We start from the raw sequence: 26008 nt of genomic DNA on the forward strand, positions 1-26008 counted from the left end.
TGATGTGGATGTGGGTGTGGGCCCACAAGAGGAGGTATGTATGTGTGTGTACATGTGTGTGTAAAAGTGCGCATGCCGCCTTAGTGCACCTGAAGGTTTATGATAGATGTTGGTGGGCAGGTGTGCATGTGGCCAACCTGTGAGTATATTTTGAGTCTGAGTGTGATTGGTGTGGAAGAGTGTGTATGTGACCAGGTGTGCATTTGCAGGTGTGAAAGTGTGTTCGATAAGAGAAGGGGATCTCCACATGTCTGCTATGCTACATACCATGGGCTCAGATGCAGAAACAAATCTGATGGATGGAGCCTTCCCTATAGCCACAGCCCTGCACCTATGTGGACACAGGAACAGGGCTCGAACCACCTCCTGGGCCAGAAGTACCTCTTCTGTTCGAAGCTGGAGGTAAATCATAGAGCATGGCACTCAATGTCTCTTTACCAAGAGAATGGCGTGTGTTTGGGGTTTTGTGTGACCCTCATATCAGCCATTGAGAGCTGACTCGTGAAGGAAGAAGCTTCTGAAAGAAGGGAGACCAGGTACAGGGAAACTGTGCTCCCATTTAGGATCACAGTGTTCCAGGGAGGCCCTTCCTGGGCCTGAGACACTGCATGGAGCTCTGAGGGGCCATGGAGCACCCCAGGCCCGCCCTGGTGCAGGAGCCACTGCAGGGAGCTGCAGGCCCCGCAGGACTCAGGGAGCTCATCCTTGGGGACTCCCCTGCCCCGGGATCCCCCTCATCCTCCCTTACAATGCTCCCTCACTTCCTGTCCCCCACCCTTTGCCACTCAGGGAGGCTTCAATCCATCGAAGCCCAAGTTTGCAAAACTCTCCTTTTATTAAATCTTCTGTCTGGAATGCACTTTCCTCACGTGCACACCTGGCTCACTCCCTCTCTTCCTTGGAATCGTTCTCTCAAATGTCACCTTCTCAATAACCACCCCTTTAAAATCACAACTCTCCCCCGGCCCCGCCACCTTACTTTAAACGCCTCACCTCCTGCCCTCCTCTGTTTCCTCCCCAGCTCTCATCACCTTCTCACACGGTGGGGACCTGCACCACGAGAGGACATGAGCGCGGAAACTGAGACTAAGCAGTTAGAAACTTCTGAACTATAGCGTCTACAGATACTACAGAATCTATAGCAATTTGATGTTGCTCAGAAACCCAAAGGCAGATCGGAAATAAAGAAGCTGATTTTTCACCCCAGAGGGTTTAAGAATCATGGTTCTAGCACACTCTGTAAAATGTATTCCATTTCCTGTTTGTCTTCTCCCCACCCGCTGCTGCTTGACTGCCAGCTCCACAGGGCAGGGATCTTCTCCGCTTTACTCCCCACGATCTCCCCAGCTCCTAGAAGAGTGGCTGGCATGTGGTGGGTGCTGGATGGATATTTGTTGAATGAGCGAATGTGGAAGAGGTGATCCGAGAGGGTGAAGCATCATCAGCTGGCCACGGGCTAGGAGGGCAGCAAATGCTCTCTGTTCCCCATCCCTGCCTGACTTGAACACAGTGCTCTGGATCCAAACCCCTGTGAGTTGTTCTTGGGGTTCAAGTACCATAGGACATGGTTGGGAACTGTTGCCCTAATAAAAAGTGTCCCACTCTGCCCTTGGCCCTGCCCCTGGCCCATTCCCAGAGGGAGCCCAGGGCTGGCAGGACCAGGCAGAGTGGCTCTCCTGGAGGTGGAGACAGTTTGATTCCACCTGCTGTTCCCACGGCTGTGCTGGCTGGGGTTGGCTGGGGCCCACGTGGCAGCAGCACCTAGGCCTGCCTCACGGGCCAGCCATCCGGCAGGGCCGGTTCTGGGCTCGCACACCCATGGCCACACCTGCTTTGTCACTCCTCTCCTCTTTGGCCCAAGCCCTGGGGCTCAGCTTCTCTTTCTCTGACTCTACAGAATCTCTTTTGTCCTCCCCTACTCCAGTGAAGGGTGGGGGTCTGGCCAAGAAGGAGGGGTTTGGGCCCTCTGGTCAAAATATCCTTAGGGGCTACTGTCCAGGCAGCGCTCAGGGCCATTGGTGACCCCAGCACGAGGACAGGAGTAACCTTTGTACAATTGAAAGTTCAGTTCTATCTTCTTATCTGCTTCCTCTCAACCAAACAGAACCACAGACTGGCATCCATTAACAAAGGTTCCCTCAGTTTGTGAGTCTCACCTCTCCACCTGGTCCTGGGGAATAAAGGAAGCTGGAGGAGGGAGGTTGCCAAGAGGAAGTGATGCTCAAGCTAGTTTTTGATGGATGAGTCTGGAGTTAGCAATCCAAGAGAGGAGAAAAGAGATAAGAAAGGCACTCCAGAGAAAAGGGAATGGCATGTGCAAAGGCCCGAAGGTCAAGAGAGACCACAGGTCACTCAGAAACATCCATCTGGTGTGTATATGGCTAGGTGTGCACAGGAAGGTGATGGAATCCAGAGCCAGAAAAGTAGACAGGGCCAGTTCTTGTCCAGAATACTCATTTGGCCAACACTATGAGCATCCCTGTGCTTGGCTCAGTATGGGGTATTAACATAGAAAACAGATGAGAGGAACATAAAGATGTTTGGACACATAATTCGCCTTATGCGTCTCCTCACTGTACCGTCAGTGCTGGGCACATGGCAGGCACTGAATAAACATCTGTAAACACAAATGAATGAATGAGTGGATGAATGAATGAATGAAGAGATGGCATGGCCAATCTTCACGGCCACAGAGAAATAGGATGGAGTAAAGAGAAGTCAGTCTTGCTGAGGCAGAGAACCTAAACCTTAGAGAAAGCCTCTGGAAGGAGAACCGTTTCTCTTTATTTTAAACTAAAGCGGCGGGGGAGCCAGTCCCATGTCCTAGTGGTTGAGTTTGCGTGCTCTGTTTCGGCGGCCCAGGGTTTTGCCGGTTCGGATCCTGGGTGCAGACAAGGCACCACTCATCAGGCCATGCTGGGGTGGGATCCCACATGCCACAACTAGAAGAACCCACAACTAAAATATACAACTACGTACTGGGGGCTTTGGGGAGAAAAAGGGGAAAAAAAATCTTTAAACTAAAGAGGATTATTGTAGTTTTCAGGGCAAACCTTAGCTGAGGCTTGTGCAGTTAGTCACTCTATGGTTGAGATTTTGGTATTTTTGCCGCTGATGCAACACACTGTAAGGATTTCCACAGCACATTGTGTTGAGCAAGCAAAGGCTGCAGAGGAGAGGCTGGGCAGGGCCTCCTGGAGCTGGAAAAGAAGGCCAAATTGATGCAAGAAGAGGCAAACCTGTGCAGGGAAATGTCCACATTCTTGCCTAACCACACCTGGAATGTGGCCCCAGGGAGGAGCCTTTGGACTTGCAAGAGGCATTTATCTGAGGACGGTTTGTGACATTTGGCTGGCTCAGAATTGAAAGCTGACAGGCCCTCAGAGTAGAGGAGAATGTGTCCCTGCTACAGCCGAGGGGTGTGGCTCTCCAGGGCACCCAAAGAACCAAATGTCAGTTGTGTCCCCCTCCCACCCCAACTCTGGCTAGGGGCTGGAGATTTGCTTCGTGGGTGAGAGTAGGGGGCAGACAGGGGCCAGTCACAGGTCTAGTCCTTGGAAGCTGGTCAGCCTTATTGTCCAGATTCTGTGAGGATACCCCCACCCCGGCCCCAGACCCCCTGTGGGCACCTCTGGCCCAGGGGAGAGGGTTGGGTTATAGTGAGTAGCCAGAAGCAGCTGCTCTGTCTACCTGGGGTGGAGGAAAACTGCAGCTTCATTTTTCTCCAGCTCAAAGCCTCACCTGGAAGAGACAAGGATGAGCCCAAGTCATGGGCACCCCCCAGAGCTTCATTCCTCTGGGGAGACACGATATGATACCCCATGCCCAGATGCAGATTTACTGTGAGGTTAATGAAGCTTGTGCCTCGAGGCGCTCATTTGAACGAACCCCTTCCACGACTCTAGACCTAATTTCGTATTTGCATTTTGCATTCTTTTTCTTAAGCAGGGTCCCCCAAATCATATAAGCTTCAGGCCCTACAAAACTGCAGCCACCCTGCCAGTACTCCTTGACCCTGGAAAACCTAGAGCAGATAGTGGGGCATCTGGGAGGCTCAGGGCTCTCGGGTCTCCTTCCTGAGCTTCAGGCCAGGGCCACCCCACTGGCAGCCCAGGGTGAGATGGTGGAGGGCAAGGCTCAGAGCAGTGTCCCCCCTGCAGCCAGCGGAAGTGTACCTGAGCCAATGGCCAGCCAGGCTGGATGGAAGGAGACCGTCAGCTATAGAAGAGTCAGCGTCAACTTGAGAAGCAGGAGCCAGCAAGAGTGGATGCACCAGATCAAACAGCACTTCTAATTGTGTCCATATAGCCCACTGGTGGGGCATTTGGTGATGACCCATGGTTGACCACTGGCTTAAAATGGATGTAAAATACCATTGAATTGTATACTTTAAAAGGGTGGATTTTATGGTGTGTGAATTATATCTCAATAAAAAAAAGGTACTGAGACTTGGTTGCTGTGGTGCTTTTCTTGTGTGTTGGGTCCAGTACTGGGGGTCCATGAAGGCATTGCTAGGTGCCAGAGTTTCTGGGCATCAGTCACACATGGCAAGAGCTGTTCAGGGACCACTGCATCCCGGCCGGGTCCTCACTGAGCTAGGAGACAAGACAGTGGCACTACAAACAAGTTTCCTGTCCAGCTGGGGTCCCTGGGGGCAGTGGAGCAGCTTCAGGCCTTCCTGGGCCCCGATTTGCTGCCCCTATCTGGGCACATTTCGTCCAGCCCTCTGAGCCTCACACATGCTCGGGCCAGAGGAAGAGTTAACGATTAACCCGGAGGTTAGAGAAGAGAGGGCTGGGACTGTGCTCACAGGTTGCCTTCCCGCCCTCTGGCACGGTGGAGGCCCATTCTGAGCTGCACCCCTAGCCTGCTGAGTGGAGGCACTGAATGGAGGCAGGGCAGGGCTATCCCTCGCAGAGGAACTTGGCCCCCAAAGGACTCAGCAGAGTCGGCTGTGAGACCCAGGGATGAGCCCCCTCACAGCCCCGGCCCCGTTGTCACAGGTGCGCAGGCACATGGGCAAACATTCCTTCCCCAGGGCCTGCCCTACCCCACCGCGCCTGCAGCCCCACCAGCTCCGGAGCTGTTAGGACAAATTTCAAAGTGCGCTGAGAAGCCTACTCAACCTCTTTTCTGAGAATAAATATCTCCGAAGGCCCACTGGTGACCATGTGGCTGGAGAACCCAGGTGCCCTCCAAGGGCACTAGTCAGAAGATACTGCTGGTGTCCCTCACATCTTTCTCTGTGACACATGCTCAAGCACACGAGTGCACAGACACGTACACAAATACGCATGCATGTACATGTGCTGGGCACACGGTAATTGCTTTCTTCGTTCCATCCCCCAGGTCTGTGCAAGAAAATATTAAAATGACTCTCACCAGACCAGCTCCTGCAGAAGGCACAGCCACTTTGCGCTCCTGGCCCAGGTGCTAGGGATGGGATGGCCTCTTGCCAGGGCTTACTGCACTCAGGTCTGAGCTGCCCTCCCAGGGCTTTTCTTGGGGGCAGATGGAGGCAGATGGTTCCATTTTCTTGTAGGCAGGTAGGCCGGCTCAGGAAGACACGTTCTCTAGGATCCTGCTTGGTTACTCATGAACATGGCTAAGTCCCCACACCTGCCCTCAAAATACCTCACCCACAGCCATGGCGGGAACTGTTCCCATCATGTGCCCACAGCATGTCCAGCTGCCTTCTGCCTCATGGTCAGCCTCTGACTGCCAGCCCATATCCTGATTGGGAATCTCAGTGTGCCCACCCTGCTGCGCACAGACACGTACTTTGTTTCTGATAGGGGAACACCTGAGATGGAGAATGATTTTTCTTTAACGGGTTGGAGCGATACGCTTTCCTGGGCATGGGGCAGGAGTGCTGATGCCACAGCAAGAGAGGGAGGCCATGCCCAAGAGTGTGCCACACACACGAACACCCTCTGCCCATGTCCAGGCAGAGGGTAGGCGCGGTGCCCAGTCTCTTGGACGGTTCCAGAAAAGCACTCCCTGTGCTGGGCTGGAGGGGAGGGGGAGGGAAGATAGGAGTCGGGGACGGATAAAGCCACCTCTGGACACCCACTCCTACTGTGGAGTAACCACAGCGTTCAATGCCAAGAGTGGTCAGGGACTATGACATGTGTGGCCCCCCGAAATCCTCACCCTCTTTGCCCCTCGGTGCAGTCTCTCACCTGTGCAAAAACACCACTTTTAATTTTTTTTTTATTAAAATACTGTTATACCCAGTGGAATGCAGCAGCAGTCCTGGTACAGGGCAGCATAACAGAACAGCCACGTTTACATTTTAAATAGTTATGATAACTTAAACATTCAGACACACACCATGGTCTTTGGCAGAAAATGTTCACAGCACAAAACATACTTTAAAAGAAATACCAAATATTAATCCAAAATATATTAAGTTGTTTTTTTTCCTTTCACAATATTTTTTTGCCTTTTTTTTCTCTCTTTTTTTCTTGTTGCTTTGTAAACAATGCACATGAACCAAATGTATTTTTCAGCTTTAAAGAGGGACGGGGGATTTAAAAAAATATGCAATTGTCCAGCAAATGCAAATGTTTAAAAAGGAAACTTGAGGAACCATGGGAATAAAATAACACATACGGAATCTAAAAACTGTAGAAGAAAAAACAAAGATTCAAGGAGAACTGAAAACAGTCAAGACAAATGGCTAAAACCCACCAATCACCCCTGGGCTGAGTTGGGGGGACTCTTTAAGACCACAGGTCAAAGTCACTGCTGCTGCAGGCTGCCATGTGGATGCTTCACTCTAACTCCAGAATACTGGCCCTGCTTCAGGGCGCTGGGCACCGGGAGCTGAGGAGCCAGCCTCACGGGCGCCATTTTGTGATGGGGGTTCCCTTCCGAGGACTGTTCAAGTCGCAACTTGTAGCTCATTGATTAGTTTTCAATAGCATAGCTCCCTCTCCCAATCCTTCCAGGTGGGAACAAAGACTCTGATGAGAACAAGGCAACTCCTCCTGTTTCCTTCGAGACAATCGGGGCTGGGAAGCCCACCATGGCAGATGTCTGTGTGTGGTGGCTCATTTCATCTGGCTCAGGGTTCATAACCAAACTGACAGGATGTCCCAGGGACAGGAGCTGTGGAGCCATTTCAAGAGGCTGGTGATTGGGGTCCCTTGGGCATTTAAAACAGGGCTCAAGATGGAGGAAAAGACAGCCAATAACCTGGGGATCAACCAGTATCAAAATCCACAGACTTGAGAAGGAGAGATAACCGGGAGGCTGGCCAGAAGTTACAGGAAGTGCGACAGCAGGGATGGGAGCACAGAACGAGGGGACAAATCTGAAGCAGCATGCTTCAATCTTCTGTTCCACAGAAAGGGACTATATACAAACTGCACAGCGTACTCCAGTCCACTTAAATGGCCCCTACTCACTCCAGGTGAGGAGATGAGGCTGTGGCTTCTGCGGGATTAACACCCTCAGCAATCCCCAAAGGATGTAAGTCTTAGTGATCTCCAGGAGGCAGTGAGGAGCTGAGGAGCAGATGAGGTTGGCTGGGGCCACACTTAGCCAGAGGGGAACATCATGGGTGACTTGATTCCTGAACCAGCCTATCTGGGGTCTCTGGCAGCCATTCTTGGAAATCAGTCCCCAAACAAACATATCCCCTCCCTCCCTGCCTGAGTGCCAACTGGGGGTGCAGGGGGGCTCAGCTCTCTTCTGAGCTTTCAGTTGCTACCCCAGCAGCAGGTAAAGGTTGAATCCTCATACTGCATGGGCCCAGGAGGAACGTGGGGCTAAGAAGCAGGGTCTTCTGAGGTGCGGGTGCTCTCACAGCGCTCCTCTCCCCTGCAGCATCCTTCCTAAACTCCTGGGACCAGATGATCAACAGAAATGAGCGTGCACTGGGTAAAGTGAGGAAGCAGCAGTTGGAGGGGGCTGCTGGAATGGCCGAGAGCAGGGAATCGTTCCAGTTCCCAATGCACCAGCTCCTTCAGATCAGTATCTCCACCATGTCCGACAAGTCCTGGACTCTGGATGTAGCTACAGAGTCTGGAGAAAGAAAAGAACACAGGCACATGCCAGGGAGTGTTTCCAGAATGTTCTTTTAATCCTGGCACATTTTTAAGATAGGCTCTTTCTTCACCAACTTTTCCTACCTCAGCTGCCCAGGTACCCCAGTTCCCATAAATTGGCCAACCAAACACCATGCCCTCCTCCCTCTGAGCTCACCACCCAACCACCAACCTCCCATGTGGGGACACTTCTGTTTATAACTTTGAATGGCTGGAGGGCTTGGAAGGAGGGTAGAGAGCCCTGAGGCGGGGTGGCTGCAGCATTCTTGTCATGCCTGTGGTTCTCTGAGATGGTGAGGCACAGGCAAATATGCGAAGGCTAATGTGAAAGGGGAGCAAACAAATTAAATGGCATCTTCTCAAATTTCTCCTTCCCGGACTCTTTTTAAACAAAGTCTTCTAACTCGAGAGTGCCATCAGGATCTTAGATATTTATCTTACAGGGCCATCATTATCTTAGATATTTAGGTTGGCAATTAAATATGTAAGGAAGACCAGGAAAAAGGAGACGAAGTCCCGCCCACATGGTCACTTTCTTTCTCAACTTTGGATCTGTCTGTAATCAGGGTTCTCAGTTCCTCTTTTCATACATCCAACCAGCCCTCAGGCTCATACTACGTTGGGTCACACATCCTGCTCACCCGCCACTGTGCAGGGCTCCCCATGGAGTGGGGGCAGTGAACAGGAGGGGTCTGGGAAGAAAGGGTCTGGTGCTCCATTTCACACCCCAGCAAGCCCTCAGCCCTGCCCCGCACAGAAGCCGTGGGAAGGAGGGACTCACCCAGCGAGGCTGTCCTCTGGCCACTGCCGCACCCCAGGAGGCTGTCAGGTTCTAGTCCCAGGCAGGCAGCGGCGCTCTCCGGGGAGCCGTCAGTCTGGGTGCTCCCATCTCTGCTCCCGTGTTTGGCGTGGGCAGGGAGGGGAGCCACGGCCACTGGCTCCTCCGCAGGTGCTCTGTCTGCTGGGAAGGCAGGGGGTTGATAGTTACGGCCTCGTCCACAAGCTGCAGCCTCCATGAAGAACACCCCAAGTTAACTGTAGCTGTTGGGGGCTCAAGGTGGTAGAGGTCGCTCTTGATTTGCAACAACTTCAATTACGACTAAATGCTCCTGTTCCAAATAGGAATGACTGTCAGGTTGGATTGATTTCCAAACATTTCAAGTGATAGAAGACTCCTTTTAGGTTAAATCTTAAACCAACAGGGACTCTAGAATTTCTGTGGCATCTGCTTAGAAGGAGGAGGGAGGGGGCTTGCCTAGAAAGTCAATCTGCACAGGAAGCTCTATTTTACTTTGATGGAGAGCAGCTGGGGCCAGGTGATGGAATTTATGGAAATGGGGGGCTACAGCACTCTTCACATCAGTGGGATAGCTGTAGGTTACAGGCCACTGGGGCCAGAGTAGAAGTTGGCTCCCTGGATAAGAGGTCAGGAAGCCCTGGCTCCTCTGGGCCTCAGTTCTGGGAGGAAAGGCCTGAGAGCAACGAAGCCCTCCACCTGTGCCACCCACCATCCTCCTCTCACCTGCAGCCAGCCGGGCAGGGGCATCCACTTGGCGCTCACTAGAGGAGAGCCCCTGCCAGCCCTGGGTCCCTGTCGTTGCAGCCGCGAAGAGAGATGGCACAGACTTGGCGGACCGCAGGGAGCCCTGGGTGGCCTTGCCAGGGTCTTTCCTGGAGCGCTGCTGAAGGACCTTGATCACCGCATCCTTCTCCAGGATCTGGGCATGAAGCACCTTTAACCTGAGGGTGAGAGGTCACACCCTCATCGTCAAACCCAGCAGCCTCCACCCTTCCCACCTTGTCAAAGTTGAAGGGAAAGACACCCTACAACCAGGCTGGACCCTCTTGCCCTTGTAGCAGGGGCCAGGAAGGGGTCTTCAGAAATGACATCACAGCTCTGACATTTGATGCTCTGAAGACTACCAGAGCATGGGCGTTGGGCCCTTCTTACACCAGCAAAGGAAGGTCATCAAGGGATGGGTTCTGGATTCATCTGATGATAGCCATGGAACACCCCTCCTCCTGGAAGGCACGACCCCAGAGCTGCGGACCAGCAAATGGGCTCAGTGGATGTGTTTGTGCTTTTGAGTCAGACAGAGGTCAAGTGGAAATCTTGTGAGGCCTCTGAGATTGTTTTTGGAGAGAAAACACTAGGCACCCCCAAGCCAGGATCTAGTCCACATTCCTTCTGGAGTGGTACGTGGCGCGGACTGAGTTGGAAAGTCTTGGTCTCTGATTTACACAGGGGTCAGGGGGGCAGGTAGAGGCCTGGAGTCTTGGATGGCATCCAGCACCCCCAGATCCAGGGTCTCCTGGGCAGACCAAAGACTCAGTTGGCATCTGGGAAAGAATAGGCATATGATGCCTGGTGTGCCAAACATACACGGTCAGCTCAGATGCAGGAGGGATTGCTGAGCCGTGTGAGGAGAGGGGCCTGTTTATCAGAGATTAAGGACATGGAGGGACTGCACACTGCCACCCCCAGCCCCACCTCAGCTGCCTGGCCTGCAATGCCCTACCTGCTTTCCATCTCCTGATGCCTGTGGCCGCCTCCGAGCAGGCCCTCGTTGAAGCTGCTGCTGGGTGAGGGCTGGGGGGAGTGTCGGATGAGAGTGGTGTCGCGCTGGGCGGCGGCCGTGGCGGCTGCATCCATGGCAAACTGCCTCATGGCCCGTTCCTCCAAATATTTCTGCTCCCACTTGGTCATGTCGGCCTCCAGCGCCAGGATCTGCTCCTCCTTCTCCCGCAGTTGCTCGGACAGCCGCAGGGCGCTGAGCTCTGGGGAGCCACCACTGCCACTACTGGGGGTGCCCGCCTGTCTCTGCAAAGCAAGGAGCACTGTGGTCAAGGGTGGAGGATGGGGTGTGGCGGCCACACCTCACCTCCACACAAGGCCTCTCACTTATGCACGTGCTTGTTCAACTATTCACAGCACACTCCCCTGGTCCCGATTCCACCCAGAGACAAAGGAGGTGGCACAGTCCCCACACCCCTGCCCTGAATCCTGTGGCTGAGGGTCTGCCTTTGCACAGGTGGCCATACAAATTACCCTCCAAACTGGGAAAGTGATGCTCTTAATAATTACACTGGGACAACCGGTATAAATTGAGACAGAACTGTGTACACCAGGAGGTACAGTCAGCCTCAGTCTGTGGGAAGGGTAAGGTTGGGGGTGGAGAGAGAAGTCTATCTGGTTTGTAAACACCAGAGCTATTCACACAGTCCAAAGTGAGGATAAAGACTCAGGATCCTGATGACCATCTTCCCTGTTGATCTTGGGACCATGTCTTCCCTCTTGGGGAGACATATAAGAGGTGGCTAGTCTTCTACTTCAAGGTTCCTGACCTACTTTCTCTAAATACCAAGGACACCAACCCCTGCTGCTGCAGAGGACAGAAGCCCAAGTCTTAAGTCCCCAAGGCTGGTGCACAGCCAAATGGCAGAGCCTCTGCTAAGCCTGCTGGTTGAGAAAAGCCCGCAGCAAGGCTGGAACAGAGATCACCCTTGTTTTCCAGGGCCTCCTCAGATGCTGCCCTAGCTCTGTCACCTCCACTCTCCACAGGTCTTCCCAGCTCACCTGCTGTGCACGCAGGGCCTTGAGTTCCTGCTCTAGGCGCGTCCGCAGACGTAGCTCCAGCTGCTCACGCTTCTCGCACGCGGCCTGCAGCTGTCCGAGTGCCTGCTGCAGCCGCTCCACCTTCTCCACATAGGCCTGCTTCTTGCGCAGCTCCTCCTCGGCGCGCGCTGCCCGGCCCTGTGCATTGCTCAGAGCCTGCTCCAGCAGCTCAGCGCGCCGCCGCTGGTCCTCGATGGCGCCGCGCAGCAGTGCCGTCTCCCGCTCCAGCTTCTCCTGCTCCTGCTGCTGCTCGTAGCCTGCAGGGAGAAAGAGAGGCTGGGTCAATGACAGGGACCACCCTGGCTGGCCCCACTGAGCACCCACCATGTGGATGAGCACGACTGCATCTTATCCTCTCAACAACCCTACGAGTCAGGTACCATTATGAACTCCCTTCTACAGGCCAGGAAACTGGGGCTCAGGTAAATTCACAAGGAAATGGCAGCGCCTGACTGCAGGGTCCCTGCAGTAATGTCTGGGCTACACTGCCTCTCTGCTGGGATGTGGACCTGCCATGGGATGGCCCCAAACGCTGTCCACTTGTGCCAGGTGCCACCATTTCCAAACCACATTCACGATTTCCCTTGAGCCTCGTGATGACACTAGAGACCGGCCAGATAGGAACCGTGATGCCCATTTACAGATGTGAGAACGGAGGCTCAGGTGGACCATGACATGGTCATCATTCAAGTGGGAGCTGTACCTCGAGCCAGGCACTTACATTTCATTCCACTGAAGCCTCCCATACCAGCCCCTTGAAGGAGGATTTGTGACTCCCAACTGACAGGGGAGTAAACACAGGAGGTGACTGAGCCGCGGGGACGGGACCCCAAGTTAGCCTGGCTCCAGAGGGCCAGGCTGCCTCTGGCTGTGGTGTGAGGCCCTCACACCCAGAGGCCTCCCAAAGCGGTCTCCAGGGCTCACTCTCTGGACCCAGGACCTCCCAATTTAGTGCCACATTTCCTTCCATGGTCTGGGGAGACCACTGTGATGTGGGCAACCGACTCATAAAGAAATGCAAACTTCGGTGCTCCGAAAAACTGCAGGCGGCCCAGTGTTTCGTTGGTTCGAATCCTGGGTGTGCACATGGCACTGCTTATCAAACCACGCTGAGGCAGCGTCCCACATACCACAACTAGAAGGACCCACAATGAAGAATATACAACTATGTACTGGGGGGCTTTGGGGAGAAAAAGGAAAAAAAAATAAAATAAAATCTTTAAAAAAAAGAAATGCAAGCTTCGCAGCACAGTGAAAATGACTAAGCCCCAAAGATTTGTGCCTGAGGTTCCAGCAATCCTGACTTTTAAAGCTCCTTGTTACCTGCCCAGGAGAACTCTGCTCAGAGACCCTCTCCATAGAGCCAGGCCAGGAGAGGCCCGAGCCAAAGCACTGAGTCCACCAGTTGATGCTCTAGGCTTAAATCCACCTCCTCTTGGGAGTCCCGGGCTGGTCCCCAGGAGTGCATTGGCTGCCTGCCTTGCTGGAGGGCGGAGGGGGACTGGGCTGTGGGGCCTGCCTGATGAACTCAAAGGCACGTCCCTGGAACAGCACTAGCAGAGCCCCGCGGAATCTTCTGCTGTAATGGAATTGTTCTCTACTCTGCCAACCTATTGAAGCACGCGAGGCTATGGAGCACTTGAAATGTGGCTAGTGCAAGGGAGGGACCGAAGTTTTCATTTTATTTAATTTTAATCTTTGGGCCATGTGCGCCTAAGTACCTATCATATAGGACAGTGCAAGTTCCAGAAGAGAAGAGTGAAGGCTTGGGACCCAGCAGGCAGAAGGGAGGATTTACTGACTCAGGGCCCTGGGGCAGGAGAGGGAGGACACAGGTGGCTCAGGTCAGCTCTGGCTCACTCTGGAGTTTTGAAGGCTGGGCCCAGGCTGGCCTCATTCTTTGGTGTGGAGAGAAAAGAAGGGGAAGCTCAACAATATCAAAATTAAGCTGTTCATCCCGCACCAGCTTAACATCCAGGGAGTGGGGAGGAGTGGGCAGGCAGGGAAGACACACTGGGAGTTTGTACCTAGAGACAATGACCCGTCCTGTGTGGGTTCACAGAGCCCTTCAGCTTACCGTTTGCAGAGGCCTGCGTCTCATCCCAGCCTATTCTGACTGTCCCATCTTACAGCCCTAGAAACCTGAGGCTCAGGTGAGAAGAAACTGCCCAAGGAGGATAGAGCTGGCAGAAGCCGGTGACAGGACTCAAGCCCAGATCCCCAGGGAGGGCAGCCAGAGCTGGTCCACATGGCCTGCCTACTAGGAAAAGTAGAGGCTCTGGGAGTAATGAGCCCGTTCCTGCAAGTGCTGACTGACCCCGGAAGACGTGAGGGAACCGGCATCCCTGAGAATTCTGTTTTCCCCAGGCCGTTAAGGAGCAAGGAATTACTGCTTGGGTTTCCTCAGCCCTTGGGGAGGGGCCCGGGGGACCCAGCCTTCCTCTTCCAGCAGCTTCCTGCAGCCTTGCACAACCTGTAAGGCCCTGGCGGGGGCTGGGACACCTCAGGCCTTGGCCATCCCAGGCCACCAGGATAAAACCCGGGCCTGCTGGGGAGGGGAGCTCCTGGGCGGGTGGGGTGGGAGAGAAGCTGGGAGACAGGGGAGGGGGCCGAGGATGGCTAGAAGGCAGGGTGCAGAGCTGCAGAGGGAGCAAGAGGATGCGCCCCTCGCCTTGAGAAAGCCAGGCCCCCCACAGGCACGTCCCTTTGTGCTCACTCTCTCCTCCCAAAGTGGCGGCCAGGGCTCAGCACGCAGGGAGCGGCGGGGGGCGGGCCGGGAGCGGAACAGCCTGGAGCCTCTGGAATGCCAGGCATCCAGGTCACCCGCGGCTGTGAGATTAATGGCTCCAGCGAGGAGCCAAGAACAGCCTGGCGCTCGCTCCCCGGGGAGCGGAAACGCCTCCAGGCCGGCCTCCCCCATGGCCCCTCCTCTGCCTGCTCCCAGAAACCCTCCCAGTGACTTCCTTTCTTTAGCAGAACCAGGCCCCAGAAATTGCCCCTTTCCTACAGGACACCCCTGTCCTGCCTCCTGCCAGCAACCCATCCCTCTCCAGACTCCCAAGGGCTGCCCTCTCCCCTTTCTTCCTCACCACATTCACATCTCTCCCAGAGACCCTAAGTTTTTGCCACCTCGCCCCACCCAGCCAGTACAGACTAGCCTACCTCCTGCCTACCGCCCTCCTTCAGTGCTGTGTTCTTCCCTTCCCTGCCCTGGGCGGCCCTGTCGAGGGCTCTGAGCCCTCCTTGAGGAATGAGGTGCTGCCAGCCGGAGCTCAGTCCTCAAGCTGCTCCTCCACTTCTGGACACCCCCTCCCATCTGTGCCACCTACAGTAGGTTTCCTGATGGGTCCCTTGACTCCTCCTTTCTCAAGGCCACCCTCACCCAGACACCAGCCACCCCCATTCCACTTCTCTGCGAACACCCTAAATAAGCTCGCATACAGCACATGGTAGGAACATACAGCACACGGTAGGAGCATACAGTAGGAGCTCAGTAAATAACCGCCTCTCTGTCTGATTGCTACAGCTTTTCCCTGCTGCTGAGCTCGGGGCTTCCTTTGTCCCCACCCCACACACGCCCATGTACCTCCACTTGAGCCATCCAGCTGCTTCTTCACCTGTGGCCCGCTCTCCACCCCTGCCACCCCCACAGAGCCTCTCTCTCTGGGGACCACCCAGTGACCAGTCTCCAGTGCCAGGGCACCCTTGTTCCCTTGAATCTGTGGTTAGAAGACCCCACTCCTTCCTCAAGCTCGCCCCTCTCTCCCAATCGCCCCACCCCCACCTGCCCAAACACTTCTTCAGACTGTACCTGCCGGCTCAGCGCCAGGAACCCACTTCTGGCTGTCTGCAGGTGCCCACCCAGCCGCCTTGCTATGGCTCAGCTCTGCCATGCTCCCCAGCTTCTCACATGCCCGTTGGGCACCCCAACCTTTCTGTTGCCTGGGACACCTGGGAAACTCAAGTTCTTCCTTCTCTTTCATCCCACTGCCTCCAGGGCTATCCTGCCTCCTCCACTGCACCTCTGCTTCCAAAGGACACTGCCCTGATGGCAGCACCACAGCCCAGCAAATCCCTGCTCCCCAGCTGTCCCTCCTACCCCCACCGAGCTCTCCAATAAATACAGAACCAGATCTTCCTCTTCTTCGGAAGCCACCCTCCTCCTGAGTCCAGTACAGTGCTGGGCGCAGAGCAGGCAATCAGTAAACCTGGGCTCCAAGCACTGCTTTAACGAGGGGGAGGGCCAATCCTCCTCGTCCAGAAGGCTGCCATGGTCCCACCACCGCAGATCTGGCCAGGCTTCTGAGTGGGACCCCAACTTACTCTGAGCAAGCAGCTTGGCCACCATGTCCTGACTGCCTGCCTGGGCCTCCTGCGTCTTGCTCACCAGGCGGCGGTTTGCAGATTCCAATCTCTCTGTTTCAAAAGAAGGAAAGATGTTTTAAGGAAAGATGCTTGAGTACCAGGTAAAGCTGCCTGCTCAGGTGTCCCCTGGGGTCCTATCTGAGGGGCTGCATCCTCCACACGGGACGAGCTCACAAGGAAGCCCCCTGCCCCGGTCAGTTCAGGGCCTAAGGAGGAGGAAGCATCCAGGGCCACGTAGGTTAGGTGAGAGCTCCATGGGGGCTCCAAGGTTAAGAACACAGAGACAAGCATCTCTCTATCAGGGTGGCCCCCAGGGAGTCTCAGCCTGGGCCCCTTTGAGTCAATTTACACTTAGTTTTGCAGAGGACAGAGATTCCAAATTTGTCCCTAGACCAGAGGGAGCAAGTGCTCCAGAGACACACTCTGCAGACGCCGCCCATCCCTCCACCTGGCTGAGCTGCTCCCACCTCTGAGATCCCGGTTGAAGTCCTGCAGCCTCCTCATTTCACTGTCCATCTTGTTCCGCATGGTCTTCTCCAGGGCCTCCCGCTTGGAAGAGGCTCTCGTCAGGCTCTCGTGGGCCTCAGAGAGCCGCTGGATTTCACTTTCCAGCTGCAAGAAGCAGACAGCAGAGCTGAAGGAGGGGGAGAGCTCCCAGGGAGCATGTGGCATCATAGCCCACTCCACGGGCCCAGGCCGATCTGCTCCTCCCCATCGGAAAAGGTGAGAGAGGAGAGGATAAAAAGTGAAAGCAAAAGACCCAGGTGACTCCAGGGGAGGGTCAGAGGCTTGCAGCCTCCGGAAGTGGACCAGACTGCTGGAACCAGCCAGTAAGGTTCCTGTCAGCTGTCCCGAAGTCCAGATGCTGAGTGAGCCCAGGGTCAGGGGCGCAGGAAACACCTGTGTCCAGGGTGACCAAGCACAGCTTTCCTGTGCCCAACATTCAGAAAGAAGCATTTTACTTTTGCCTGGCTTCTGCTGTGAAATCTGAGCATGGTGGGCCGGGAGTGGGCACCAAAGGACCTCAGCCATGTTCCGGGGATTTGAACTATCTCGGACACCACAGGACAGCCACAGGAGACCTGAGGCCACCTTCTAAAGCTGAACATATAGCTGGTAAACCTACACCAAAGAGTGGGGCACCGGACCCCAGCCTCAGCTGCCTCTGCCCAGAGTATCTGCTCCCCGCGGCCTAGCCATCCACCGCAGAGGGCCAGCCTGGCCCCACCGCCCCTCCCACTTGGCTGCTGGCAGGTTCCACACGTGCTCCTAGCTGGCCCGTGATTCCAATAAGTCACTCGTTTTTTCCAAGAGGAGGGGCTTTCTCTTTGGCCAGGGCTGGCCTAGAACAGACTTGCTGTTGTGTGGGGGACACAAAGGGTTCTCTGTGGGAGGTGTCTGCGGGAGGGGGTGTGTGCAGGGGCAGGGTGCGAGCGTGCAGGGAGCTGGTGAATGGGCTCTTTCTAATCACCACCGGCCAGCAACTGCTCACGCTCCAGACCTGCTCTGCTGGCCTCACGGCTGCTCCCCAGCTGTCTGGAGTCAGTGAGGGAGGGTGCATGAGGGATGAGGGGGTGGGGGTCAGAGGGATGGCTGAGAAGCCCAGCCAGACAAGCTCTCAGACTCCTCTGCCTCTCCCTCAACTGCCCACTCCCTAGTTAGCCCCTCAGGGTCCCTTCCTCCCCCTCTCCCTCTGAGGCCCAGCAGGGCCTACCTTCTCGATGCGACCAGCCTTCTCCGTCAAGCTCTCCAGCTCCCTCTGCAGCCTCTCATTGTCCCTCTGCAGCCTGGCATTCTCCCTCAGCACAGTCTCCATCTGCGCCAGGTGGGCACTGGCCGAGGAGGCCTGGGTGCTTGCTGGCCCCTCCACTCCAGGTGGACCGAGGGAGGCTAGGGGCCCGTGGCCAAGAGCAGCTGGGTGTGGGGCCGGGGGGTGCTCCTGGGACTGCTGCAGGTACTGGTACTGCTGCTGCTGCTGGAGGAACACGGGAGGCACCTGGGCCTGCAAAATCCTGGGGACATAAGAGATGGTGCTCAGAGACCGCACAAACCCTCCTGGGCTCAGAGCAGCCCCGGGGAGACAAGTCAACTCAGCCTCCCCACAGCATCAGGCAGCAACTGGTGGGGAAGGCCTTTTCCACGTGGTGTCCACCCAAGACCCTCAAGAGCTAGGGAGGCTGGCCTGGAGGGGATTAACGGCAGGACGCTTGTTTCATGCCCAGCCTTGTTGTGGTCAAGGCCTTGAGGATCAGCCTGAGGAGACCTGGACCTTAAGCAACCAGTGCTTAAATAAGGCATTTAAAAAAATGTGCACTTGACCCTTCTAATCAACAGAAGGTTCTTTTTGGGTCTGGAGGTCATGTCAATCATGACTGAGCACAGAGCCTTCCAGGCCCCTGGGCCACTTGGTGGCTGGGCCCCAGCAGCTACCCCCACATCTGTTCTAAGCCGCCAGTTTCAGGCCTTACACTAGCACCTGCCCATGTGGCACCCTCACATTTTCTCCCTCCTATTTTGGGTCCTGTCACCCCTTGCAGAAACATTTTCAGAAGACTGTGGCTAAGGTTAGACTGGCGAGACAGATGTCAGGGTAAGAGTCTGAGCTCTGGAGTCTGACAAGAGGCCTTCAAATCCCCAGGGTGCCGGCATGTCTCTGCTAAATCCCGAGGGTCAGCGTCTCCAGCCTCTAGGGGCTCCAGGGCTGCACAAGGCCTGGCAGAGTGCTGGGCCTACAGCAGGCGCCCCCATAATGGCAGCCCACCCTCCACCTCTCCTACTAGGAACCGCAGTTTACTCTGTTTAAAGAGGAAATGTGACCCAAAGACTGGATTTTCTGTGATGTAGGGGCCACGTCTGGACTACTGAATAGCCTGAGCTTAGGGACAATGTTCTACTGGCCTCTAGCACTGGTATGACGTCACTCTCAGGGCCCCGCATCAAGGGAGAGGGCAAAGCGTAAGAGGCATGGGGTGAGGGTGGGGGTCACAGAGCCTTTCTGGGGCCTTGTGACTCCAAATGTCAAAGAAAAGGCTGCCTCAGTTTCACCGGGAAATGTCCACGTCCCAGAAGCCCCACAAAAATTTAATTCCACTTTTGGGTCCATCAGCGAAGCACTCACGCCTCCCCTCCCCCTCCGGCCCAGGCTCTCTCCCCTGCTCTTCTTAGGACCTTAGGCTAAAAGAAAAGTCTCTGCCCCCAGTTCCAGCAAACAATCCTGCAGATGGATTTCTCTTACTGCCTCAGGTGGAGCGTCCAGTGAGGGTCCCACTGGAATGGCCCAACTCCCTGCACTGCTAACTGTGGCATTCTGGGGCTTGCTCCATGAACTTGCTCTCCTGCCCTGGGCCAGGCCGACACAACTGGCATTCTTTGGGGATGACTTAGCTCCGAGAAAGAATAGTCTCCTTTCCCTTCACACTTGCTCTCTCTTCCCCTTGTCCTCCCCTCCCCACTCTTTTTTGTTCTCCTGCCATCAGTCTACTTCCTTTCCGAGATATTATCTTTTCCTGACCGGGTTCAATAAGGGTGGTCCAAAAGAAGAAACCACGACTCAGCTTCCGAAGCCCTCCCGACTGAGCCCTGGGAAGGGAGATAAGGTGGGGGCCTGGGAGGTGGAGGCTGGAGAAAGCCCACAAGGCTCCCGCTCCTCCATACCAACGCCGTCGCGTCACTCGTGTCTCGAGAGTGAGGAAAGGCATCTTTCCCAGGAAAGGCCAAATGGTGGGAAAGTGGGTGACTACATGGAGACTCAGCAGGCATGAACAGAACCAGACTCTGACCTTGAGCGACCAGAGGAAAGGAGTCTGCAAAATCTCAGGGCCCTCTGGCGAGGTTTCCCGGACCCCCCCATGGAGGGTGATGCAGGGTATGTGAAATGATCGGTGTGTCGGCTTCTCAGGAAAAGGTGCTGGACCAAGTGAGAGCCTCATTTCTAAGAATCCGTATTTCTGCAAACTACGTGGGCTTCCTGCCTCGCCCTGGTGTCTCTGCTTCCACTCTGGCCCCTCTGAATCCATCGTCTACGTGCAGCCAGAGGGACATTTTTAAAAAGGTAAGCCAGGCATCCTCTAATGGCTCCCTTCATACTCAGAGTCAGACTCGGTCCCCCCGCAGCCTCTGCTGAGCCTCCACAGAAAGGGGCTTGCCAGAATCCTCTCCCACTACACGTCAGCCACACGGAGCACATGGAAAAACATGAAAGGAAGTGAACAGCAGAGACAGGATAGCTCCTGCCCTGATGTAGGATGGGGAGAGGTCTCCAAGGAGGCCATGTGGCCCTCCCCACCTCCAGTTAGGAATGGCTCCCAAGAATCACAGAAAGCAAACTGTCCACTTGTGCCTAAAAGTCTCCAGAAAAGGAGGCCCCACCTTGTTCCCACTTAACTTGCAAACAGCTTGGCAATGATTCCCAACCCTTGTCTCTAGGAAGTTCTTTCTGAAATCTAACCTTTAGCTCCCTGCTGTAATTCACACCCTCTGAGAATTCTAGTTACTTGACTGCTACAGCTAATCAGACAGTGGTGTCCATCTCTGATTTAAAGCAAGGGATGCCACTAAGTTCTCAGGTGACCTTGGCTAAGTCCCTCTCTCCTCCAGGCATTAGCCACCCCCTTTCGGGGAAGCCCTCCTCTGGGCTGATAGGGGTGAGGTGGGGATCTTGCCAGCCCTGACACAAGGTGCCGTCTTGGCGGCTCTCCACCCTGGGAGAATTGCACTGGAAGAAAGTCAAGAACATGAAAGACCAAGATGGGCAGGTACCTGACTTCAGCATGCTGGAAGTGCGGGCTGCCGCGGGGGCGGTACCGCGGGTCGGTGACAGCGGTGGTGGTCTCATGAGCTAGCACAACGTGTGGGTACTGAGGTGGAGGTCCACGGGTCTCTGGGCCCTCGGCAGTGGTGCCCCTGGGCGGGGGGCCCTGCTGGTTGCGGGCCAGCTGCGGGAAGCTGTGGGAGGAGCTCATGTGGCTGGGGGCCCGGGCACCGTTCCTCTCCAGGGACAGCTGCAGGAGCCGTTCACTCAGGGAGCGCACGTGCCCATGCCTCAGCTCCCGCAGGGCCTCATCCTGCCTCCGATTGCCTCCCGGGGCCCCTCGGGGATCCCGGTCCCCAACATGTGGCCGGGGCCCCGCCTGCTGGGCCGCATAGTACTGTGAGTGGGCCTTGGCCTCCTCATAGGTGGGCAGCTCCTCGCCCTTGCTGGGCTGTGGGCACAGCCGGTAGAGGGTGTTCTCTGCCAGGTGGGCCTCACCGCCCTGGTGCTCCTGGCCCTGGGGCTCCTGCCTGGTGGCCTGCTGCAGCACCTGACTGTCCTCGGGTACCGAGATCTCCAGGGAGGCCTGGGGGCTCCCTGTGCCCCCAGCCCCGGCCCCACCCCGCAGGGCCTGCTGCTGGATGGCCAGCAGCGTGCGTGTCTCAGTCAGGTTGCCATAGCGCAGCTGCTCCTGGATAAGGCGGTGCAGGACTGTCCCCGAGGAGTCTTCCAGTGTCCTCATGCTTCCTTGGCTTGCACACACCCACCTGGACAGAGGCCAGCGGCACCTGGGAGGAGAGAAAGAAGAGCAATCAGTGGCAGCACGTGGGAAGGGGCCAAAGGGGGGCCTTTCCATGACAGTCCTGTCCTGAGCATAATGATAAAGAGCAAGGCTACGGAGGGTCACACAGGACCAGGTTCAACTGCCAATGCTGTCACCTACTGATAAGGCAAGTCACCTAACCTCTGAGCCTCAGTTTCTCCATCAGAAAAATGGAAAGAATAATGCCTGCCTCGTGGAGTTGAGAATTAAAAGAGGCAATGCTGTTGATCTCCCGGTGCACTATAAATCTACCTGCCGTTATAATCACACAGATGGAGACTTACTATGCTAGACAAAGACACCAGCAACCTAGAAGGTCATCAACCAGGAGCCACAGCCTCCTGCAGTCAGCTTCCCCGTCAGAGAGCCTAGTTCAGATTTAACCACGGAGCTCTCCAGTCCAGGGGTGGACAGGGCCCCCGTTTATTGGCAGGTGATAAAGAATGAGTCCAGCCCAGTAGAAATCCTAGGCAAACAGCCCCCAGGGGCCCTCTAGGAGGAAGCGTGCCTGAGCCCCAGCCTTGGCGTAGCTAACTCACCACCCATTACGCCGCTGAGCCCTCCCTGCCATAGGACAACCTTGGCGGTCACTCTGCAAAGTGAACAGGAAGAAGGAGAAAATGCATGTGGACTGGTGAAAAACGGATGAAAGAAGAGAGGCTGCAATAGGACAATGGTCTTGGGAGATAAGGCAAAAAGGTGCCACCCATCAAAGTTTGTGGGTCAGTCACATAGTCTGTGCACTGACAGTAACCACATGGGTGCTCCAGGAAACAGAAAGGATGGCACAATGTCTTTGATTTTATGATTACCATCCCCAACCACACACACACACTTGCTGCGTGGAAAAGCCCTTGATGGTCCTCCAGGCACACAGGGGACTCAGCATTGTGACATCAGTAACACCCACTTGAACCGGCTGGAAGAGTGAGGGAAGGAGGGAGGGGAGGCTCTGGGATGCAGGGACCTGGAGCTGCGGCTGCAAGCTGAGCCTAAAGTGCAGGAAGATAATACCTCCTGAGGAAGGTGTCCCCTTCTGAGCTTGGGCTCCCATGGCTCACGGCCAGGAAGGCTGCCTGCCTCACCCAGCTTCCTTTCCACAGCCTCCTCCAACACAAACCTCCAAACTGGGATTCAGGGAAAAATCAAACAAAACTCACACTGCCACAGGTCTTGTGTGTATGGGAGGAGGAGCGGGAGAAATGTGCCCCTCCTCTGGCACAAAACTAGCCCCAGTGCCCTGGACCAGTTAAGGCTTGGCAGGTTGTCAGAGCCCCCATTCCCAATCCACTCCTCCTCCTAGCTGCCAAGAACTGGGGAGAGGGAGACAGTCTGGAGGGCATCTCTGTATCCATCCTTCCTGGCACCCAGTCATATCACCCCCCCCCCCACCCCCGCAACACACACACTCAAGGAATGGAGATATGCAGATGCAAGACTCTAGAGTTTCCAGGGGCAAAACAGGAATAAATTCGCCCTAGAGTTTCCTCTGCGGGGCATTTCCTAAATTAATCACGGTCTGGGTTGACACCCGCTGAGGAGGACGGAGAATGCAAGGCTTTCGGGGCAGATTCCAGGCCCCCTCTCCCCATCAGTGTGCCTGGGAGCAGGGAACACCCCTCGGGCCTCTCTTCCCGAGGTTGTGCCCGTCAAGCCCCTCAGATGCACATCCTTTCAGCTGAGCTACTACTAAAATCTGCAACCGGGGCCGTGCACGTCTACTGTGCTGGCGCGCCCTGCTTTCTGAAACCCGGTTGGAAGAAAGCACGCATCTCCAGCTTTTGCCTGGGCTCACACTCTCCCAAGGAACGCGAGTTGCAAAGCGAGGTTTCGAAGCCAGATCGCGCCCCAGCCAGGGATCCCGCCACCAGGACTCTCGCCCGTCCACGAGCACCCGGTGGCCGCCGATAAGCCTGGACCGAGCGGGCGAGGGGGGCCCGTGGCCCAGAGAGGTCTGTAAGCGTCGTGGGTCCGCCTCCCTCCCTCCCACCCGAGCCCTCTTTGTTTTCCAAATGCTCCAGCGCTGACGTCACCGGGCTGGACGGCAGGCTGCATTCTTTCTAAGTGAGAGCCAGTTCGTGGCTCCAGAGAGGATTTTCCAAGGAAGACAAAGAGGAATTCTTGGGCTAGTCGGGAGCAGAGACACCTGTAACACCCACCTAGCCAAATCAGCCCCCAGAACCCTGCAACATGAACTCGAAGCAGCGGCTCCCGCCCAGTTCCGCGCCCCTCTCCCGGACTGGCGACCTAAAACGCAACCCTGCTCTCCCCAGAGGCTGCCCCCTCCGCCAGCCCCAGGGGACCCGCGCGCCTCCGAGAGAGCCCCCCAGGCGCACGGCGCGGCGTCCCCAGGCAGAGTGCCCCTTGCCTGGCTTTGCGCTGCCTGGAAAGGGCGCCCTGCGCCCTGAGGACGCTCGGTCCGCTGGGCTCCCGCTCCCGGAAAAGGCCGGGCGCGCCGGGGCTCGGGCTCCGGCTGGGGCGCGCCTCTGCCCGCCCCGCGCGCTCCCCAAGCGCCGAGCGGCCTTCCTTACCGCTGCGGCCCGCGGGGGCTCGGCGCAGTCGGACCCGACGACCCGGCCCGGCTCGGCTCGGCTCGGCTCTGCTGGGCGGCGGAGGTGTGCACCCGGCGGTGGCGCCGACGCTCTGGTCGCCCGGGCCCCAGCGCGCAGCCCCAGGATCGGCCCGCGCCGGAGGCGGCTGCTATGCCAGGAATGTGAGAGTTTCAGGTTCCCCCTCGGGATCAAAGCGAACCACAAATAACCTCTCAGCGCGCCGCCCTTCTCTGCCCTCCGCCTCCTCCCGCTCCCTCCTCCCGGCCCCCGCCTTCCTCCGGGAAGGCGGTGCTGCGGGCCGGGTGCCCGGCCGGCCCCCGAGCTTGGTTCCCCGGCCGTCCCGGGCCCTCCAGGACGCCATGAGCCCCTCCTCGGCACCCCACCCCCACCCCGCCCCACGCTTGCCTTTGGAGCTGCTGGGGACGAATTAATCCAACTCGGCCCATCACCGCCCCCAACCCGGCCCCTGCCTCCCTCTCATCCCTTCTTCCCTATCGGCGGGACGACAGCGCGGGATGTGCACTGCGTGTCTCTGCGGGACTCTGGGTGCTGCAGAGGGAGGGGTTTGGGGTTGGGGGGCTGTGTGTGTGTGCGTGTGCGTGTGTATGTACAAAGGGTGGGAGGTCTGCAAAGATGTCCGAATCTGCCCAGCTTGGACCGTGCCCCGGCGAAGAGGTGATTCTGCTTCCAGCGCGGAGCCTCTTCCCTCACCCCCACTGCTTTCACCGCCAGCGGCGACCTTTGAACTGCACTTTTATTGTTTACAAACACCCTCGCCAGCTCTTTTAGGACCTGTCTTCACAGAAAGCGTGAATCTGGGTTGAAAAATCTTCTAGCTAATTTGACCCACCTAACCAACTGACTCCCCCGCCGCCAGGCGGTCTGTCCAGCTCTTCCCAAAGAAGGCAGCAATCGGCACCCCTTTACGCAGAGCGCACCGTGTGCCGCCACCCGCTTTTCGCGTAATCATCCCATTCAGCCTCCCAGTCATCCTCCCAGGGAGTTCTGTTATGATCCCTGTGTTATAAATGAGGAAACCGAGGCTCAGAGAAGTTAATGAGCTTGCCCAGGGTCACACAGAGAGTAAGTGAAGAAGCCAGGTAACTGAACTGCTCAGTTTCTCATTCTCAAAACTCTTCCGTGGCCACCAGAATGCGGGCTCGCTACACGGACAGGGCAGATCCTGGGATCCCTTTTCTCTCCATCTACCCTCTCTCTGTTCCAGCCTCTTCTTCATTTCCGTCTACATCCATGCCAGCGGGGGGACCCTCTCCACGTCCACTTCTGTTGCTCCCGCTGTTCCTCCTTTGGATGGAATTCTCTTCTCTGCCCCTAGGACCCTTCCTCCCCCACCTTCCCACTAGGCTGGTCCATGTGTGCTGGTGGAAACCCCTTCTTCAGAAAGCCTGCTCTGACACACCCTCCCCACCCGGCAACTCCGTGTACCATTCCTGAGCCCTGACCACACTGGGACTCTCGACACTACCATGTGCCAGGCTCCGTTCTCTGTCCCCCAGGGTTAGGGCTGACTGCCCCCTGGCTGGGTCCTCTCCTCCTCCCCTCACTATGGAGTTTGCAATTCCCAGATCTGCTGGAGGGGACCAGGGACAAGAAAACTTTGTAAGTTCAAAGAGCTGTTTACTAGCCAGGGACATTGTTAATTTTTAATAAAGCCCTCCCCAAAAATGTGTGTATGTCTGTGTGATTTACTTGGAAGCCAAATATTGCATTTCAAATGGTGATTGGCTCTGAGACAAATGAGAAAATAAGTCATTTGTGCTAAGCTAAGGGATGTTTGGCGGTCCAAGGATCACCGCACAAAGAGAATCTCAGCCCAACCAAACAGAC

At 56.1% G+C, this 26008-nt stretch overlaps 1 protein-coding gene across 9 annotated transcripts; it reads right to left on the reverse strand.

The window, feature by feature from the left end:
- Positions 1-6195: 6195 nt before the first annotated feature.
- AMOTL2 (angiomotin like 2) lies at positions 6196-24432 on the reverse strand. 9 transcript variants are annotated; one of them, XR_011427364.1, is made up of 10 exons: positions 24140-24392; positions 20794-21573; positions 17750-18047; positions 16503-16647; positions 15994-16086; positions 11632-11927; positions 10574-10875; positions 9577-9794; positions 8836-9163; positions 6196-8031 (listed from the first exon to the last, which is right to left on the reverse strand). XR_011427364.1 is itself a non-coding variant. In XM_023620962.2 (10 exons), the coding sequence occupies exons 2-10, from the start codon at positions 21525-21527 to the stop codon at positions 7973-7975; spliced, it is 2325 nt and encodes a 774-aa protein (XP_023476730.1). In that variant the 5' UTR covers positions 21528-21573; positions 24140-24432; the 3' UTR covers positions 6196-7972. The 9 variants fall into 9 exon arrangements, 8 of the variants coding, with proteins under 8 accessions (XP_023476730.1, XP_070095193.1, XP_070095188.1 ...); XM_023620962.2 differs by having other exon boundaries at positions 8836-9015; positions 24140-24432; XM_070239092.1 differs by having other exon boundaries at positions 8836-9012; positions 24140-24409.
- Between the last annotated feature and the right edge of the window lie 1576 nt (positions 24433-26008).

This window comes from Equus caballus, chromosome 16 (genome assembly GCF_041296265.1).
Source record: "Equus caballus isolate H_3958 breed thoroughbred chromosome 16, TB-T2T, whole genome shotgun sequence".
NCBI lineage: Eukaryota > Metazoa > Chordata > Mammalia > Perissodactyla > Equidae > Equus > Equus caballus.

Bases quoted from the DNA above. Each gene is read 5' to 3' on its own strand.
- AMOTL2 (XM_070239087.1), bottom strand. From the start codon at position 22,179: ATGGCAGGGAGGGCTCAGCGGCGTAATGGGTG. The intron at 10,876-11,631 runs GTGAGCTGGGAA...CTTGCTTTGCAG, and splicing joins AGGCCCTGCGTGCACAGCAG to AGACAGGCGGGCACCCCCAG. The intron at 9,016-9,576 runs GTGAGAGGAGGA...CTGCCTTCCCAG, and splicing joins CCCTGCCCGGCTGGCTGCAG to CAGACAGAGCACCTGCGGAG.